This window comes from Eurytemora carolleeae, unplaced genomic scaffold (assembly GCF_000591075.1).
Source record: "Eurytemora carolleeae unplaced genomic scaffold, Eaff_2.0 scaffold1178, whole genome shotgun sequence".
NCBI lineage: Eukaryota > Metazoa > Arthropoda > Copepoda > Calanoida > Temoridae > Eurytemora > Eurytemora carolleeae.
In genome coordinates, this window is record NW_019397112.1 from 45,400 (window position 1) to 67,449 (window position 22,050).

At 32.9% G+C, this 22,050-nt stretch overlaps 1 protein-coding gene across 3 annotated transcripts in view; it reads left to right on the plus strand.

Moving 5' to 3' along the window:
- The first annotated feature begins 46 nt into the window (after positions 1–46).
- LOC111711951 (uncharacterized) overlaps positions 47–22,050 on the plus strand; it is a 29,606-nt gene continuing 7,602 nt past the window's right edge. Inside the window, exons 1-10 of one of the 3 annotated variants that reach the window (XM_023486439.1) lie at positions 47–128; positions 1,166–1,261; positions 9,284–9,314; positions 16,504–16,557; positions 17,595–17,702; positions 18,447–18,496; positions 19,302–19,363; positions 20,281–20,309; positions 20,629–20,712; positions 21,532–21,608. In XM_023486439.1, coding sequence (XP_023342207.1) covers positions 1,221–1,261; positions 9,284–9,314; positions 16,504–16,557; positions 17,595–17,702; positions 18,447–18,496; positions 19,302–19,363; positions 20,281–20,309; positions 20,629–20,712; positions 21,532–21,608 — 536 coding nt within the window. In that variant the 5' untranslated portion in view covers positions 47–128; positions 1,166–1,220. Of the gene's footprint in view, positions 129–1,165; positions 1,262–9,283; positions 9,315–15,757; positions 15,783–16,503; positions 16,558–17,594; positions 17,703–18,446; positions 18,497–19,301; positions 19,364–20,280; positions 20,310–20,628; positions 20,713–21,531; positions 21,609–22,050 lie in introns of those variants that run through there. The other 2 variants (XM_023486440.1, XM_023486441.1) reach the window with 2 other exon arrangements.

Below are 22,050 nucleotides of genomic sequence, written 5' to 3' on the forward strand. Positions count from 1 at the left end.
TTTGATGTTCTACTTTATCCTCACTTTGATCAATAGATGACAAATTAGACGAATGTAGAGTCTCCATATGTAGGTGTTACAACTGGAACCAGAGGTTTTCTAACAATCAATAGTACTACATGCACTAGGTAATCAACATGTAGGTCTTTAGTTATATTTCGCCTTCTTTTAACATTTTACATTAGTGACATCTTGTTTTGATTACAACTCACCTAGAGTTTTAAAAAATGGTAATTTGATTATAAGAAAATGAGCAATATAAATTCACAAAATTACTCATTCATTATCGTGTAAAAAAGAGAAAAACTGCTCTGCGAATTGTGTGTACATTTTTGTCAAGGCAAGATTTACCAGGCTGGTTTAAAACAGGAGATTTGAATTTTGTCTGTGCAGAGCAAAATTTAATTACTTCACCCACATGTGTAGAAACTGAGATGGGGAACTTTTAATTTTGAAATCAAAGTTTGCAGTTAAAGTTGGATGGCTGCCAAATCAACATCAAATTAATTTGTTTATAGTCGATCAATAAATATACTTTATTTTGATTGTTACATATTGAAATTTCTATAAAGAGCTTGCATTATCAACCCCTTAGATGAATAGCAATACAGATAGAACACTACATGAAGTAATTTCAAATTTAGCGGTTTTATTCACAATAACCGTAAGGTAGAGGCCCAAAGGAGTTACGCACATGACCTCTCTCTGTCATGTAATTCAACACTGCCTGCACTAAACTCATTTGGGATTTTGTCTAAAGATTAGTGTGAATGAAAAGCCCTTAAATCTTGCAAAGACGACATCTTATGTTCTATCTGTATTTTTATTAATCTATTGTCAAACCTTGACAGAGCAGCAAAGTTAACTCTTTCATTCTTGGTCTGCAGATAAAGCTTCTAAGCATAATGTTCAGAATCTTATATGCACTTTTAGTGGATTGAAGAACAAATTGAATGTGTTAATAGTCTTGTCTTGTCTGTGCCCTACTCATATTATTCAAAATATCAATATCTCCTATTCTAGAACAACTCATAACTCGCAAGCCCCTATAAAGCACTAATTACCCAAAAATCAATAAAGGAATTGAGTCTTTGCAACAAACACTGTATTAAATTTTACCAGTACGAGTTAATACAATGATTTACTGAGTAATTATTTTTCCAAGTTGTCTGCTGACATGAACCCTGCAAGTTACAAAGACTTTAGCAGCCCTACTGTTGATGGTTGTCAGCAAACTTGTGAAGATGAGACCGAATGCCAGGTGTTTATATAATTCATACTCAAACCTTAAAATCAAAGAAGTTTTTGTAAAAAAAAACTCACATTTTCTAATCCCCATATATCTTTCCAACCCGATGGTGCAAACTTTAGAAATTTCAAAATTAGACTTCTTTAACAAACATATTTCATAGTTTACAAATTACAACATTGAGTTGCAGTGCATGATATAGGGATTACCAAGGAGAATTGAATAGATGGAGGGGGCGATTTGGTTTCCGTACACTTTGCTGTGACTTTTTTGGACTGCTGAAGAACTAGTTTTTGCGTAACAACAATAATAAAGATTGTAAACAATAACACAAATGATAACCAGACATCTGGTGCATCTCTGGCATTTGATGAAGATTCACCATATACTAACTCATGTTTGGTTACATTAGATCAGCTGCCTTTGTTATTGTTGTTGCGCAAAAACTAGTCCTTCAGCAGTCCACGTCACAGCAAAGTGTACGGAAACCCAATCAACCCCCTCCTTCTATTCAATTCTCCTTGGGGATTACAAAATCCAAGTATATTGCAATGGCTCATTTCCTTTCAAAGTACACTGTACAGGCCAATACGCACTCAGCACATACATCTGACAGGGTTAAATATTATTATATTTATCAAATCCAAGGAGAAATGAATAGAAGGAGGGGTGTAGCGTTACATCCAGACCAGGGTAATATTTGGCCCGGGTGCAATACAAAGACGACCTAAGCAAAAACGATATAGTATATAAAACAAACACATTTAACATTTAGTCTGCAAAAGAGCTTCTAATTTTTAATTTTATGGCCTACTAAACAAAAAATTGTAACAATTTAAATAACAATGATAATGTGCATGCTTTGGGTCCGTCAAAGTAAACAATTTTTGGACCCCCCCCCCTCCGTTCTATCAATTTTGTACATGGATTTCACATGTAACACTCACCCGGACCAAATATAACGCCCGGGCCTTATTTAACGTGACAGGGGGCGATAGGGTTTCCATACACTTTGCTGTGACGTTTTTGGACTGCTGAAGAATTGATATTTTGATCCGTGAAAATATAATTTTATTAATACCTACCAGCCACAAACACAATGAGATCCCTCTCACAACCCTCAAACTGTATCTTATACTTTCCCAAAAATAAACATGTATATAAATATAACCCTGCACTGCCGGATATGACTTATGTACCACTATCACCCAACCTCTCCCGTGTACCACATGTACTCCTTGCACCATGTCTTGATGTCCCCGCAAACCATGTTGGTCGCTATGGAGGAGATAGGGGAGGAAAGGTGGGAAATAAAAGTTTGTGGCTGGTAGGTATTAATAAAATTATATTTTCACGAATCAAAATATCAATTTTATAGCATACCTACCAGCCACAAACACAATGAGACTGTAGAGCAACCAAATGGTTAAAATAGAATTTATGGTCTCAAACAATTGTTTATTAAATAACATATAAATTCATTCATATTTTTTTTTTATATTATGAGTTTCGAACAATATCAGAAAGAGTAGACTCATTACATTGTTTATAATAAAATCTCTGAAACGTAAAAGCTCTGGACCAATTACCAGCTTCTAATACAGCATCTAAATACATTCCTTTTGAGAAGGCGGTCAAAGATGAGGTAGATCTAGTCGAACCACCAGAACCAGCCTAACCACTCAGCCTGTTAACTGAGCTTATCCATCTAGATATAGTAACTGTAGCTACTTTGTCATGAGGAGAGGTGTGTTTGACAAATAGGGAGTTGGATTGTCTGATAGACTGAGTACGGCGAACATAACTCTGTATAGTTTTAACTGGATCAAGGAGCAAGTTTTCTGTGAAAGTATGAATAATGACAGGTTTCTGTGAATAACAAGGTCTTGTATGTTTTTCCAAGCCCACCGGGACTAATCTTAAGAAATCATCATTGCATTGAAATGCGGCAGGATCAACAGAGAATAAAGAGATCTAACTAGGACGCTTCGAGCAGCATAAAGCCAGTAGAAATACAGTCTTGTATGACAAAAGTTTCAGGTCTAGCAAATGGTTAGGTCCACAGGACTTGATGGTTTCCAATACTTTACCAATTGACCAATCAGGGAACATGGCCACAATCTTAGGTTTTTTTACAAAAATCCCCCTCATAAGTCTACAAACTAAATAATGTTGTCCAACTGGTAAACCACCAACAGGAGGCAAGGTACTAGATAAAGCGAATCTTGCAGTATTAATAGTACTATATTGTAAACCTTTTTTAAACAGAAAGGTTAAAAAATTAACTACATCTTCTATAGCAGGGGTAAGAGGTCAAATGGGTAATGTTGCATCGTCTATACGCAACATCCTCTATACTGAACTTCCGACCTACTAACTTTCTGACCTATTGCTATATCCGACCTACGACAGCTGTAGGTCGGTTACACATTTTATTTTTTTAATCCGACCTACAGGCATGATTGAGTTTATAGTCATGTGCATGGAGCGAGGTCAGATGTACATATCTATTTGTAGGTCGGATATGCTCTTTTTGTAGGTCGGATCTGTACACTTTTTGTAGGTACATCCGACCTACAAATGTGTACATCCGACCTACAAATGCATATATCCGACCTACAAAGTGTAAATCCGACCTACAACCGATGACCATCCGACCTACAAATGTGTGCATCTGACCTACAAATGCATATATCCGACCTACTAAAGTGTAAATCCGACCTACAATGGATGACCATCCGACCTACAAATGCATATATCCGACCTACAAAAGTGTAAATCCGACCTACAACCGATGACCATCCGACCTACAAATGTGTGCATCCGACCTACAAATGCATATATCCGACCTACTAAAGTGTAAATCCGACCTACAATTGATGACCATCCGACCTACAAATGCATATGTATCCGACCTACTTAAGTGTAAATCTGACCTACAATCGATGACTATCCGACCTACAAATAATTGTACATCCGACCTACAGTAGGTTTGATCAAACAAAAGTTTTTTGAATTAAGGTGCAACTGACCTATAGTTTAACAGACCTACAGCAGCTAAAAAGCAGCTGGAAAACCACGTGCAAGTAGGTCAGAAGTGTAATATAGAGGATATGCGTAGGTCGAAAAATACACCACCGTCAAATGGCATGATTCCTACAGTAGCTGTGCCATTTCCTCCACTGATAGACATACTCTCGCTCAGCTCCTGGCATATGGAAGGCTGTGCTGACTCCAGTTTAAATCCGGAGCTAGGGCATCCACTCCTTGTGCATACTGGTCCCCTAGGTTCCAGGTGTAGTATCCTGGAACTTGAGCTCAGTTGCATGTTGCAAATAGGTCTATATATGGAGTTCCCAGACGCTGGAACACTTTCCTGATTATGGCTGGGTGGAGTTTCCAGTCTGCCATTTCTTTTCATCTGCTGGCACTGTCTGCTAGTAAATTTTCTGCTGAAGAAATTCTTATAGGCACCAGAGTTATCTGTTGAAGGTAACATCTCTAAAGAATACTAACTGCTAATTGGGATATTTCCGAGTTCCCAGTAGAACCTTGCTTCTTAATTGCAGCTAGAGCAGTATTGTTATCTATCCTTACCATCACTACACTCCCAGTAAGTTTCTCACTTAAAAGTTCAACAGCTCTATCCACTGCATATAGTTCCTTGATATTTATATGAGCGTTCCTACACCAAGATGGAAGGTTCTCACTTATCATTTCACCTTGGAAATAAATTCCTATACCAAAATCTGAAGCATCAGTGTAGAGAGAAGATGCAGCAGATGGAATTGTAATTGGTAATCCTTCAGATAAATCAGTACTAGACCACACTTTCAATTCGTCTAATGAACCCTGAGAAAGGCACATGAGCTCGTCAAACTGAGAAACGTCTCTGCAGGCGGAGAGAAAATCCCATTGAATGAATCTTGTTCTTCCCTTGGCGAGAGGAAAAATTCCATCAGCCGATTGAACTCTCCCAATGAACCTGGATACCTGACGACATGTAGTTATTGGAGAGTGAAGTAACTCTAGAGCAGATTCTTTAATCTTTTCCTGTCTCTTGGGAACCACATCCATTTGTCTGTATCCCAGCAAACCCCCAAATATTCAAAACATTGGGTTGGCTCCAAATTTGATTTATTAAGGTTAATGCAAAACCCCAATTTCTGCAGGAGCTGCAGAAGAACTCCAACCTTACTCCTTAGGTCCGTTGTGGCGTTATTTCTGGGTAAACATTAAATAATGGTAGTAGATTCTACGCAGCAAATTTTCCGCGGCATCCGCGCATATTTTTACAAAAATCTGGTATTTATCTGAAATTTCATAATTAGAAATTATATTTATACACTTAAAATATACACTATATGCTGATATATAATGTAAGTACAGAAAATTAACTATACATTAAACTCTCATCAGTTGCAAGTATCAGAATCTTAAGAATTAACTTATGTAAACTAAGCTGTAGTATCGATCCCTAATGTTAAAACAATTAATTTTTACTGTTTGTCGCTCAGCAAAACTTGATTGATTCTCAAATATGAGAAATACTTTCACTTAATTTACTGTTTAAATTTACAGAATTGTGTGAGAATGCCGCGAAAAATTTGCTATGTAGAGTCTTCTACCATTATTTAACGCTTACCCAGAAATAACGCCACACCGTCTTAGAAGATGCAAGAACCAGGATACTAAAACATTATCTGTTAATTATGTAGACATGTTGATTTAATAAATTTAAAATATACTTACTCCTCAAGGTAGAAAATAGAAATAGCTCCAAGCTTTCTAAATTCTGCTGCAACAAATCTTGTCACTTGAGTAAAGATACGAGGCAAGCATGTAAGTCCAAAAGGTAGAAAAATGAACTCGTAAATTACTCCCCTACAAAGAAAACAATCTAAAGCTATGCAATTTATCAATTTAAATAATCACCCAAATTGTTAAGAACTTACTCAAAAATAAATCGAAGATATTTTCGACTTTTCTTGTGAATTTTAACATGAAAATAAGCGTCTGTCAAATCTACAGTGGCTCCAAAATCTCCGGGTTTTAAAGTGGCTCTAACATCTTTCAGGGTTTCCATCTTAAAGTTCTCTTTCTTGATAAATTTGTTCAAAGGTTTCAAATTAATCAGTGGACGCCAATTGTTAACTCCAGGTTTAGGGACACAAAAAAGTTTACTATAAACCCCTAACTTCTTATTAGCAATATGCTCAGGGACTATCTTGATTGCATTCTTAGAAAGAAGACTAGAAATTTCATTGCGAACTACATCCATCTTGTTAGGAGACAATATTGTAGCATATTCAATCTTAGGACGAGTTAAACAAGGTTTGATGTCAAACTTAATTTCATGTCTTTATTTAACAAGTTTAATTATCTCTGGACTAGCTCTAAGCTGCTCCCAGGAAGCAGCAGAACTACTCAGACCAGGAGGCATATCTAAACGAAAGAAAAAAAAACACATTTATTGAACAAGGTTTATATATTAATACATTCAATAATAACACTAGTACTTTGAAAGAAAATTCCTTTGAAACTTGGAGTTTGGGTTCTTGCTCCGAAATCTATCTACTCTTCCTCCTTTGGTTCCCTTAAAATCCTTCTTTGGTCCCTTGAATCCAAAACTAGGCTTCCTTTGAAGAACAGTGGACAACTGGTTTCCATCTTTCAAAGACTTACAAACCTTCTGAATATCCCCACCAAACAAGAATTGCTTGGATGGTTGCAGCTGTCGAACCATGTTCCAGGCTTCAGATCCAGAGGTCACATTATCCACATATTGAGATCTACGTAGACTCGTAACCTTATTGTGTCCATCACCCAGTAGTCTTAAAGCATTAATTGCTTTCTTAACATATGTATCTTTGAACTCTGCAGCAAGAGTGGAAAATATTTCCGCAGCTTCTTCCCTTGGATCTTGCAACCTGAACCTCTGGATTACTGTAGTCTGCAGCAGTTTTCTGCAGATTTTCTATAACTAGTTCAGTAGAGGACAGCAAATCTGTCAGCGCAGCTCTAGAGAGTGGATAGTTGCTTCTCCAGGAGCTTCTTGTTGTTGTATCTAAGATCTGGAACATCATCATCAGGGGATGGACCCAGAAATGGTTCAGCTGAAGGATGTGAAGTTAAAAACTTTCTAACCTTGACCGCTGTGGTTTAGACCAATCCTCTTTATGGTTGTTGTTGGATCCATGTTCCTTGCAGAATTCCATAAATCGATATGTTTCTGCTCCGGAACCCAAAATTGACGTGAATTACTCTCAAAGATCCAATCTAATGGAGAATTATCTTGATACGGATTGATATCTTCAATCTTCTCATCCTCATCCTCTTGTTCCACAAATTCAGGGTCATTATCAGACCCAACCTCAAAAGAAACTGATATGTAAGATAGAGGAGTAGGATCAGAGGATTTAACAGGAGAGGTATGTTGTCTCTGAGCTTGGAATTGAGCTTGTAAATCATTTTGAGCAGCTTCAAGACTAGAAACTTTCTGCGTCAATCCTTGAAGGTTGTCACTTAAAGGTTTCAAGTTAGACTGCAGTAAGGTATGCTTCGGAGTACTCTTAGAGCCCTTGTCTCCACGCTCTGGCACCATGCTAAATAATAATTTCAGTTATAGGCAGAGAACAGTTTAATTAAGGGAGAATCTGACTTTAGTATTAAGCTAAAAAAATTAATTCTTGACCGGCAATAATAAAAATATACAAAATCATAGCATCATGCTCTAGAATACCAGCAGAGTAACTGAAGTTATACTCTTTAATTCTTAGTTGACCTCTGTTAAGAACATAGCCAACAAATATCTTAGTAACTAGCATCTCGCTCCTGTTACTGAAACAATTATTAACATATTAACATAAGTATTAGCATCTTGCACTAATACTTTTAAAACTCAGTAAATTAGCATCTCGCTCTTTTACTTTTCTCTAATATAAAAAAAAACAGTATTTAGCATCTTGCTCCTAATACTGAAAGGAAAGCAACAAATAATTAATTACCTGAGGACCACAGAATGAGGGTAGAGAATTGACGCCTGCTAATAGAAAGGTCCTATTGTGGAGACGTCAAAAAGAGAAATGCAAGGAGTACATGTGGTACACGGGAGAGGTTGGGTGATAGTGGTACATACGTCATATCCGGCAGTACAGGGTTATATATATATTTGTTTATTTTTGGGAAAGTATAAGATACAGTTTAAGGGTTGTGAGAGGGATCTCATTGTGTTTGTGGCTAGTAGGTATGCTATAAAACTAGTTTTAGTGTAACAACAATAATAAAGATTGTAAACAATAACACAAATGATAAACAGACATCTGGTGCATCTCTGGCGTTTGATAAAGATTCACCGTATACTAACTCATGTTTGTTTACATTAGATTGGCTGTCCAAAAACGTCACAGCAAAGTGCAATGAAACCCTATCCCCCCTCCTTCTATTTAATTCTCCTTGATCAAATCTAAATAAAACATAGCGCAAATAGTTTAAAGGGAAAATGGTCATAGAACAAATAGAAATATAATTACGACATGAAATTTAGAATTATTATAACTTAGTGGAAGTATTGCTCTATGATAAACCTTGCATCTGTACTGGTATGTAATCTATATAAAGGGGCCAGCACTTCTATAGCTCCCGAAACGTATCCATCATGTAAATTTCACTAGAAGGAGATTATTTATTTAGCGTAGCATACCTTTTTGTCTCATTTAGTCTGTATTTGTACTTAGAGGCGTATTCAGGGGGGGGGCTATGGGGACTAAGCTCCCCCCCTAGACCAGTGAACAGTGAAATCTATTGATTTCAGACCCCATTGGGTGCCGAGCCCCCCTGGAAAGATAAAAAAATTTAAGCCCCCCCTGGACAAATTCCTGAATACGCCTCTGTTTGTACTGTACTGCTTGCCTTGGTTCGTTTAAATTCGGCCCAGTACATGAAATGAACTGGAATGTACCATGCCATGAGAAATGAGAAAGCAAAGACGACAATGAATCTACTTTATATTGGTTTATATATTGTTCTGTTCAGGCTTGGGTTTGGATGGCTAAAGGATTTGCTGGTATGTATTGTTGGTTAGTGAAGGGTGGACCAACAATGAAATATAATCTCATAGCAACAGCAGGATTCAAGTCAAGCTATATCAATGTACCCTTTGAATAAACAATTAATCAAAATGGTAAAAATAGGACATTCTATATTATACAGGGTGTCCCAAAAAACATGGGAATTCAGTGACGAATTGGATATCGTCTTTGTTATGAATTAGCATTGTAATACCTAATTTCAAAAGCGATAACATTATTACGTCTTCTAGAGTTTTTTTATGAAAAGGGTAAAAGACTGTAAAGATGCGTCTATAATGTCTCCGCAAGATGAACAGTGAAGACGGACAAGTTTACTCTGTTTGTATACTGTAATTTTCTTGTTTTACTAAGTACAACCGTATGCAGTCAAAACATAAACAAACAAAATGTGAACATAGCAGACTAAACTTTTACAGATTACAGCTTTCTCAGTAGGTATCACTATACTAAATCAAAGAATTATTTAAAAAGACGATATCGAATTCGTCACTGAATTCCCATGTTTATTGGGACACCCTGTAGTCCTCAACTTCTAGATGTTGCTTTTAAACAAATGCCCATTGAAAATTGCTGTATATATATATATATTAATGCATGGTTAAAGCTGAATTTCTTTTAATTCTACATTGTAAATTAAGTTGAAAAGCAACATTTGAAAACGGCAAAGATCTGGGCAAAATTTGTCCCAAAATCTCTGATATTGGAGCAAAATGATGACATAGATTATGGATCTTTTTAAATTTAAATGAGAAAAAAGTCCTTCATACCTTAAATACTTGATTTCTCTTTTCTTTTGATCGCTCTTAAAGAGTCTTAAACAGACTTTGATGGATCAAGTTTGAGACCATTTTGAAAATTTTATTGCTGTGACGAACAAAGTTGATATACTTCGGGAGAACGCTCTTTACATTACTACAAAGATCTGTTTTAGGGCTGAGACTTCTAGTAGTACCCCTAATTTTTTTTGCAAAACTTTTTGATCACACCCCGTTAATTAAATAATAACTATATATAAAAATAAAACTACGGCGGTAGGCGATTATATCAATATAACGAAGACGACTATCGTTTTCAATTTCGATTTTCATTTAGCTTTTTTAACAGCAAGGATATACAAAAACATACAAAGAGAAGCAATGAATTAAAGAAGCTTCTCTTTAATTACTTGTAAACTTGAAATTTGAAAAGAGCTTTTTAACAATTAAAACTGAAAGCAAAAAGTCGTCTTCATTATATTGATATAATCACCTACAACCGTACCAAAAGGCCTTTGTGTTTATTTGAAAAAATTTTATTCAATTTTTTTTATTCATCGCTAATGAACTGAGTTGCCACAATCTCATATTTCTTTTATCTTTACAACCTGGCGGTGTAATCCTTTAAAATTTCAAACTTATATTATTATAAAATTCATAATTTGAAATAACCAAAGGTCTAGAACATCGGGTTATAGGTGTTAGAAATTGGAGTTTGTGGCAAAAACTCAACTCCTTACACAAAAGCTAATTAAAAAAAAGACGAATTAATAAATTCCACTATTATCTGGTTCTCGCTGTACACTGTACAATGTAAATGTACCAGGTACCATGTACCATGTACCATGTACAATGTACAATGTACAATATACAATGTGAATGTAATTGTATTAGTATCTAAATATTAGTATTTATATAGCTTACAGATTATAAATAAACAATTTTAAACTAAATATTAGTATTTATATAGCTTACAGATTATAAATAAACAATTTTAAACTAAATATTAGTATTTATATAGCTTACAGATTATAAATAAACAATTTTAAACTAAATATTAGTATTTATATAGCTTACAGATTATAAATAAACAATTTTAAACTAAATATTAGTATTTATATAGCTTACAGATTATAAATAAACAATTTTAAACTAAATATTAGTATTTATATAGCTTACAGATTATAAATAAACAATTTTAAACTAAATATTAGTATTTATATAGCTTACAGATTATAAATAAACAATTTTAAACTAAATATTAGTATTTATATAGCTTACAGATTATAAATAAACAATTTTAAACTAAATATTAGTATTTATATAGCTTACAGATTATAAATAAACAATTTTAAACTAAATATTAGTATTTATATAGCTTACAGATTATAAATAAACAATTTTAAACTAAAAACTCCATTATGTGCTTAAAGTAAAACCAAAACAAAAAAGCTTCAGAACTTAATCAAAAAAGAATAACTATTTATCTCTTAAACCAGAGGGAGACCATAGGGATTCAATTGTTTTAAAACTTTGTTACAACCCTGAAATATCAAGCTTTAAAGCTAAATTTAAAGTTAAAGATTTTATTATTTTCTCAAAAAACAAAACTTTCGAATTTTGATCAAACCTTGAATTTTAACTTTGTGTGAAACATTATTTACGCGTGAAAATGAGCAGTGCAGAGCACCTAATAACATACATACATAATTCTATATAAAATTTAAACATTAAAACAGTTTGATTTTTCTCATTTTATTTATAACTGGCTGAACGGCTGGGCTGGCCGGCTATATACAACATACAGGATGTCCCACGAAACATGATAGTTTTGAACGTCTTCTTCCATTTACTGTATTAGATGTTAAAGACTTTTTGCAGTTTATTTCGTTATAAAAATGTTTAACTCATGTGTATTTTACTGTGAAATCAATTTTTTTATAATATAACTGTCATATAAAAAAATGTTATTAATCTCGTTAGTATCAAACAACTTATCAAATTATGGAAGATGACATTTTAAACTATTCACCAACTGTCATGTTTCGTGGGACACCCTGTATATGAATGTCTTGTATAAGCTATAAAGCTATAAATAGTTGGAAAAGATTGAATATGAAATTGATTAAAGGGATTAGCGCAAATATGAATATTGTCCATGACGTCACATGTTAGATCCTGCAACGTAATAATTTTTGAAATTTATGATGTTACCATGACGTCATATAACATAGATGAACCCTGTGAATGATGTTACTATGACGTCATATAACATAGATGAACCCTATGAATGATGTTACCATGACGTCATATAACATAGATGAACCCTGTGAATGATGTTACTATGACGTCATATAACATAGATGAACCCTATGAATGATGTTACTATGACGTCATATAACATAGATGAACCCTATGAATGATGTTACTATGACGTCATATAACATAGATGATGTTACTATGACGTCATATAACATAGATGAGCCCTATGAATGATGTTACTATGACGTCATATAACATAGATGAACCCTATGAATGATGTTATGAAACGTTTATATCGGACATATCTAACAATTACCAAACAAACAGACAAACACAGATTATTACAATTTATCAGGTACTAGCTTGGGAATCCAGCTTTGCCTGAAAACCAAAAAATTACCCACTCAATTTAGAAAGTTGTCTACATCGCTGATGAAGCATATAAAATTACAGCTTTTACAAGTTTACAATAAGTTTACAATATATATATATATATATATATATAATTTTACAGCTTTTACAAGTTTACAATAAGTTTACAATATATATATATATAATTTTACAGCTTTTACAAGTTTACAATAAGTTTACAATATATATATATATAATAGCTTTTACAAGTTTACAATAAGTTTACAATATATATATATATAATTTTACAGCTTTTACAAGTTTACAATAAGCCAAAATTTTTCTCTAACCAAAGAATTTAACCAAAACGACTCATTTTTTGGCAGAATAAACATTTTGCAGAATGTAATACTTAATTTAGAACTCTAAACCCTGTAATAAATCTAGGTCCCGAGATTTCTTGACTCTTAGTCTAATTTCAGTCTCACTAACTCTATCTCTAGCCAAAACTCAAGGCTCTATATCTCTAGCCAAATTTCAAGGCCTTATACACATCCATTTAAATCATGATTCATACATTACTACTTTATTAGTACAGGTAAATAGAACTGACCGGAATGGTCGGTCAGGGTCAATATGAACGTAGATAAAATAGATAACGAAACATAGATAATAAAGATCGTACTAATCATGGTAGCATAATTCACTACAACCCTAAACAGGCTGGCCCCCTGTAGTTTTTTGTGTCCTAGCACTCTAATTTTTGAAACTTTTTGTGACTTTTAATGAATAGTAATCTAAAGGATTTTTTTGTTAAAAAAATATATATATTTTAAATTTATAAAGTAGGGTACAGGGCGGAAAAAAAATCTAAAATAGCCCATTACTTTTTTGTGACTAAATAAAGTTACAGATCTAAAAACTATATTTTTGAAAAGCCCATGAAAAATACATGCAGAAACATGTTACACTTTGATATTTGTTTAACACAAAAATTTTTTTTTCATTTTTTTGACCCTTTTTTAAGCATTTTTTTCACCCTCCGTATCACCCAAACTATTAAAGTTATCGATCTAATTTTTTTCTTTGATCTAACCATGAAAAATTCAAGGAGTTTATGAGTTCAAGGAGTTTATGAGTTATGGTTGGATATGCAAACAAACAACCAGAGATTAATACTTTATGTTTAAAGATAATTATGGAGAAAGGAGATACCCTAATGAAAGTTGTCCCTGCAATGAATGCCCTTCATTGACTTTTGAAGACAAATTAAATTTATCCGCAAACGAAGGAGATAATGGCGTTGATCCCGAGGTTTCAGAACAAACTTTCTAACTAATGAATTTGGCAGAATTCATTTTCATCCAAAACTATATATCTCTATATTTGTTCAAAGAATTTTAACTTCTGAGGATCGTCATGATGGCGTGAAACATTATGTTTAGTATAATTCTTTTTTAATAAAAAATGTGAAGTTAAAAACTGAAATATCCATCTATATATATATATATATATCAACGCTCTTCGCTCATATATTTGTATATATGTTAGCTATTGCTGGCCAAACGGCCGGACTAAATTGGCTGACATTTTTCGATGGAACTCTTGAGTACCCCTGCGGTAACAAAGGCCAAAATATTTTTTTTTTCAAAAATAATTTTTTAAAAGTTGACTGTAAAAGTTTTCACGGCAATGCGGGCGCCGGGCACTTCAGGTAATATATCATAAAACTGTCATTTGTGACAAAAATAAAAGCATACTTGAGGAATAGAGTGTAAATCCCTATTAATTAATTTCAAAGAGAAGATGAAGGATGTCTATTTTAATTTTAATCCAAACAAAATGAGTTTAATCTTGTTTTTAAATCTCCTACCACTAGCTTTGTCCCTCGATGAAAATGACTGATAAATTTGATAAGAAGTTTTAATAAGAGACTAAATCATTGTATATTTGCGTTTAAACTAAAATAACACAAACTGAATTGTACTGACATCTAGCTAACATGATCGGAACTATATTTACGGACAGCCTAGTATGTGTTACTTTGATAAGACGGCAATAAAGATAAGAAACAAGTTGGTAAACTATTTTTAACGAAAACTCCAGGGTGGTCCACGAAACATGACAGTTGGTGAATACAGGGTGTTCCACGAAACATGACAGTTGGTGAATAGTTTTAAACGTCTTCTTCCGTATACTGTATTAGATGTTATAAAGACTTTTTGCAGTTTATTTAGTTTTAAAAACAATTTACTCAAATATATTTTATTTTGAAATCCATTTTACTATAATATGACTACCATGAAATATTTATTATTAATCTCCTTGGTATCAAACAACTTAACAAATTATGGAAGAAGACATTTTAAACTATTCACCAACTATAATGTTTCGTGGAACACCAGCTTTTTTTCTTTTCTTTGTAAAGTCGTCTTTGCTTTCTTCGATTCTTTTGGAAACATAGAGTGATTTTAAAATATTTTAATCTTATGTATACATCTAAACAATTTGCGATAGGGTCCAAATTTGGTGTGGGACCTCAAATGACCACAGAGAACGTTTATGGAAATACTTAAAATATTTGACAATCCGTGATCTTTTTTTTGTATTGTTTTATACTATACAACTTGAGAAGATGCTCACATGTAGAGCCACAATGGAATTAAAAGTCAAATTAGAGAATGGGCACGAAGCATTCTAAAGGCCCATTCTTGTATATAACTTTAGCTCATGAAATAAAAAAAGCTTGTTAATAATTAATAGAATTTAATAAAGTTCATAGCTTTTTTCGTTGTTGTGGAAACTTCAAAATAAGCTAAAACGCAAAATTTAAAAATTTCATTAAAAACTTTTTGAATCTCATAAATAAAAAGTAAAAGTTTCTAAAAACATATATTTAAAAACGATGAAAAAAGTTTAGTAAAAAAGAACCCTGTTAAACATGAATGTTTTAATTATTCAAATGGCAAACACGTCCTTTGTGCAAATGGGGCCAGTTGATGGTTTTCAGTCATCAACTAAAGTCAACTCTGACAATTCACTGAATTGTAAACTTTACCCAACCATAAATATTCAGTAAGACCCATAACACCTTGGAAAAGGAATAGGATTGATATAAATTCAAATATTCTAATGCACATAAAACACAGCTGTGCAACCCTGGTCTGTTTCACTTATTAAGTTGGGTTTCAATCAACTACAGTGGTAAGCGATTATATCAATACAATGAACACATCTTGTTTATATAAGTTTTGACTGCTAACTTGATTTTGTCGAATTTCAAGTTCACAAGTATTCAAAGAACAGCTTTTTTAATTGACAGCTCCTCTCGGCTTCTATCTTAATGTGTATACATGCTCTAGCTTAATATAATTCCAAATGGAAATTCAAAGTCGTCTTCATCGTATTGATATAACCGCCTACCACTGTATTAAAACTAGTTTTTTTCATAAAACCTGAAATGTACATAAGCTTGGTGTACATAAGATTGGTGAAAAGACATCTTTCTATTCCAAAGTTTGATGGGTTTCACTATCTTTTCAATATAAATACAATTTCATTTAAGTATTACTTAACATTTTAACTGCATGGTTTAGAATTATAATTTAATAATGTCTAATATATTAATTAAAATTGTCTTTTTTTTACTTTTTCTTGTTTTTTTGTTTTTTTACTTTGTGTGCTTGTGGATTTTTAAAATTTTTTAAATCCTTTCAAGGTTCAAGGCAAAAGTTGAAACAAAATGTCGGCTTGGAACATTTTAACTCTAAATGTTTAATTTGTTTAATATTTTCAGATGGCAGACCTGGCGTCTGCTTGGTTTCTAATATTTCTCATCTTAATCCCAGAAGTAATTTTTAGGTTTTATTTCAACTAGCTGAAGTACCTGGCGTTGCCAGTGAACAAAATTTCAAATTAAAAAAATCAAATTTTAAAAATCAATATTTCGAAATTTTTTTGCCGATGTTATTCCAAAGATACCCATGAGTTTTCCACATAAAAACAGCTCATTTGGTTCAGCCGTTTCGCCAGCTATATCTAACATATAAATATATAAATATATGTATATATAGAGCAAAGCCATTAAGGCCAGAGTCAAGATGAGCGAAATAAATGGTTAAGTTTTAAATTCTTTGAAAACTATTAATCACAATTTTCTTTAAACATTTAACCTTTTAATAATTAGTATTTGAAATATATTTTTAATGAAAATCTGATTAACTAAATTTTAAAACACTTTAAAAAAATTCAAATTAAAAAAAATTACTGAGGAAATGATCAATAGTGGAAGTGGAAGTTATATTGTTCACTGTATTTCTGTATGTGTAACTTACTTCTTCAATTCGATCATTATCTGGCAGATTCCAGAAAATGTTTAAGCCTTTCTCATCTGCAAATGTTCTAATACTTTGCACAAAATGTGTAGGTCTAGAAAAATCACAATTTATGTCCCCGACTAGTAGAACATTTTTACATTCTGTTGTAGACAATATATAAAGATAATCGAAGAGTTGAACTACGTATAGATTACATTCATAATCAGAAAACTGTGGAACAGGAATACGACATCAAAGTGAAGCACATTTGATGTTGTTACAAAGAAAATAGTTTTACACTAATTTATTAAATCCCGTATAAAGGGAAATGGGCATGTTAAAATTTCACAATCAAAAAGTCGTCTTCCAATTCCAGAGTTTTCTGGTTCCAACTGTATGTTTACAAAATAACAAGGAAAGTCATCAAATGATGTATTTTTTAATTTATCGAATTTTTGAAATTTACACAACCAAGAGGAACTAGCTAAAGCCAAAAAATAATTGATGGTTTAACTGGGACTAAAAATGGCGAAAAATGGCGTAAACATGAGACAAATTATGAATATTTCAGAGTTTGGGAGAGAGTCGGTCCTACATTTTCGAAGCCAGGGAAATAAGCTTGGCATTCTGGAATGAGAAGCGTGCCATTAGCCCTCCGAAATTCAGATCTAATATTCATGTAACACTTAAACCTAATTTATCATTATCAAATGAATTGAGTGTTTGATGCTGTATCGTTTGCACTAATGTCCGATTGAACTAACGTACTTTTGTACTAAAGTCAGCTGATCAGTAACACATGTGGCCGCAGCGCCCGGCCCTCTAGCCTGTCCTAGCCGCAGCGCTCGGCCCAGAAATTGTCTTAACCTAACCTAACACTCAAATAAAACGTTAGTCTGTATGAACGTTAATGCAAATGTACGTTAGTCCGATCAATCAATAATGCAAACGAGTGTTTGTCACAAACTCTGATTTTCTAATCCCTATATATAACCTTAGTCATTTCAAACATGCAAATAAATTATTCATGTTTTCACTTTGATATTTGTTTAAAACAAAAAAAAATATTTTTACATTTTTTTGGCATTTTTTTTAACCCTCCCTCCCAAACTATAAAAGTTACTGGTCAATTTTTTTTTAACTAGGCTTTCCTTGAAAAATTGGACTATAAACATGCATTTCAACCCTATAACTATTTTTTATTGCTTCCTAGGGGGGGGGGGGGCGTACCTCTAGGATATACATAGATTTAGTACCCCAAGCCTTTATAACACAACTAAAAAATCCGAATTAGGTTTTTTGTCCAAAGATGACGTCATACAGATCCCATTTAAAAAATAATAAAAAATTTCTTCACAAGACAGCATTTTCGGTTTAACTACAATACTTTGCCGGTCACTCCCTTTAATGAATATTACTTTAGTGTGCTGCTTCGCTAAATTTTGAATCACCCTACAACGCTTTTCTCTACAGGTAATGTTTAAAGGATTAAATCAAACATATCTAAAATATATTTTGGTACTTTTTTGAGGCCTATATTTCCAGAAACATTGAACAGTTTTAAAAAATAACAAAACAGCTTTTACCCCTCACTTAAAATAATACTTTAACATGGAGTATTGACTTTATTGTGCCATCAGAATATATTTTACAGTTGTTACATGTCGATAGGATTTGTAGATTGGGACAGGGATGAATCAGAATATATTTTACAGTTGTTACATGTCGATAGGATTTGTAGATAGGGACAGGGATGGATCAGAATATATTTTACAGTTATTACATGTCGATAGGATTTGTAGATAGGGACAGGGATGGATCAGAATATATTTTACAGTTATTACATGTCGATAGGATTTGTAGATAGGGACAGGGATGGATCAGANCCCCCCCCACTAGAAAGTCATAGAGAATAGTTATAGGGTTGAAATGCATGTTCATGGTCCAATTTTTCAAGGGAAGCTCATTGTAAAAATATTTGACATAGGTTTGTTCCATCACCATCACCTGATTATAAAAGGATGTGTAGTACCCCACCATTTGCATTAAATGTTTCAGTGAGGCTAAAACATCATACGAGGTGGCTCTTGTGGATAATTAAACCACATCTATACCCCATTTTTTTTAAATGTGGAACTATCATCTACTTTTTTATTCTGAAGTGGTTTGGACCATCACCATATAACCGAATTTTAAAAAGGCATGGATCATGTGAGGTGGCTCTTGTGGGTATTTTAACCCTGCCGGACTAACTCACCTTTAGGATTATATGTTTCAGGGAGGATGGGACATGTGAGGTGGCTGTTGTAAATAATCTGACCCCAACTACCTCACCTTTAGGATTATATGTTTAGCCAATAGTTTGATGATATCTTAAAGGGAGGGACAGGCAAGGTATGGTAGTTCAACTGAGGATGAAGTGCTAAGGAGTAATTTTTTAGGATTCATTTGAGAGATTTAAAACGTTTTAATGATGTATAATTACTGAGTTTGAGCTCAAAGTCGACGTTTCAAATAATTAATTTGAATGATTATGCTTTGAGAATCGATTTAATTGATTAAATAATGACTACGAAAGAAGTATCAAATATTCTACAAAAAACTAATTAGATTTTTAGGAACTTATTTCTTTATTAAAATTTTTTAATAGATCAATTCTAAATCAATTATTTCTTTTTCATTATTCTATTGAATTTCTTATTCTTTACAAATTTCATGGCAGATTTCTACAAGTTCTTCAAATGTTGTCTTTTCAACAAAAATTCCACTAATTCTACAGAAAAATGTTTATTACCCGTGAGAGATTACAGAAACTAATAACCAAATAAGATTACTTATTTTCGATGATAAGAGTTAATATTTTCTTAAACTGTTTCTAAATATAATGGATATTTATATAGGTTGACCCCAAAAACAAGGATTAGGATTTTTAAGTCCCCTTAAGCACTTTTAGCACTTTTTCAAGTAATTTCAAAAGATTATTGGGTCTTTAAAATTCTAATTCCTGTTTTTTTGTTGGGTCACCCTGTTTATAAATGTATAAACAAACTGAAAGGTAATTCTTTCAGATTGATCCCAACCAAGGTTTCTCCAAAAGATTTACTTTAAATTGAACGTGGGATTCATGAAATATGTCAAATGCCCCTCAAAAACTAGAACTGAAAACTTTAAAATTTTCATATCCTAACCTACAAAAAACTTAAGTAAGTTAGTTAGGTAAGACTTAGGTACAAAGACCATCATCATTAAATGCTAAGTGAAAGTTCAATTTCGAGCAACAACACAGGAAAGTCCAAGAAGGCAGTTTTCAATTCAATGACTAAATAATGTAATAGTAATTTTAATTGGTTGGTCCTTTATAAAAAAAATCAACTTGTGAACACACTTAACTTATAATCTGGAACCAAACTATCAACATTCCCGTGGTCCTACCAAGTTCCACAAACATTTGAGGCAAACATTTTTTTTCTTCATTTTTTGAAGAGCCAAATATTTTGAGGCTTTCATTTTGAGAAAGGATTTGGCTTTGGGAAGATGATTTGAAATTACATTTGAAGTCATTTTCAAATTGATAAAAAGAACTCATGGAACTGCTACGTTTACAGGTTGATGGAATAAAGATTGGACCATTTGGACTTTGTCCTACTACACATCCTTATCCTTTTCTTGGAGGGAAAAGTTGTTGCCAGGAAATCAATTGATCTATTTTAACAAATGTTGAAACGGCTAAACCGATTGGTCGACTCGAAAAGAGATTTAAAATTGTCAAGTTAAATTTTGTTTTCAAATACAATTTTGGCGGAACATTTTATCCATATTATCTTTCTATCTAACTTACTCAGCAACTACAGTTTTCATGGAAGACATCTGAACACACTTAATTATCTTCTGACATTTTCAAGAATTATGAAAAGTTCTTACATTTTTTATTTGAAATCTGAAGGCGTCAATATCGGAGGACAAACCTATTAAAACCTATATCTTATACTGAGAAATATGAAAATATAAATTTACTAAATAGATAAAGATGAACATGTTGGGCTGTGATACATTTCGTTTATTCATCGTTTGAGAACAACCCATAGTGCTTCTTCAATAAAATTGTTCATTCATGTAAAAATTTTTTTTTCAAAAGTTTGTTTTAAAAATCGATCATTCATGGTAAAAAAAATATCTTTTAAAAAAAATGTTGTTCAAACAATTAAAAATAGTTTTTGTTTCTTTTTGTTTGTTATAAACCATGTCATCTCTATACATAGACACTAAAAAAATCAAAGAAATTGAAAATAAGATGAAGAATTAAGATTTGTTTAACCTGATTTACCTTTTTCCTTTATTTTTTCGCAATTAGATTTTCTGTTAGAGACGTATGCATTAAAGCCTTGTCTTAATGGTTCATGATTTTTTTAAAGCCTTTCCTTCAACCAGGAAATCGAAACATGTGGAGCCTTTGTTTAGCAACTTCCAGATGTGACATATTAAAAATGGATCAATAGATGATTATTTAGAAGAATCTTGAATCTTCATATCTAGGTGTTACAACAGGGACCAGGGGTTTATTGACAATCAATAGTACTTCATGCAGGTAATCCATTAGCATGATTATTATTATCTTAAAAATAAAAATAAACATTATTATGTTTGAGCTTTTCTTAATCTCTACAGGCATTACATCCTTTACTTTCCCTGCATTAAAAAAAATATAAACTTAATAGAAACTCATGTATAAAGAACTCAATAAAGGCAACTTTACAAAGAGAAACTCAATATAACAAGCCAGATGGAATCGATTAAAGCACTAACTTTGCACAGACATTTATTTTACATTATTATTAAAATACAAACTGAGGATCAACCGAAGTTAATCCTGGAATCATAGATGGAGCTAATTCTCCTCTCGGAGCTACTGGAGCTGTGATCGACCGCTCTCTTCTCCTCCTTCATCAAGACTAACCCTTTTCTCGGGGACAAAATGGACGTTCAGATTGCTTTCTCTTCCGACGAAAGCACCGTTATCCGTGTTCCCC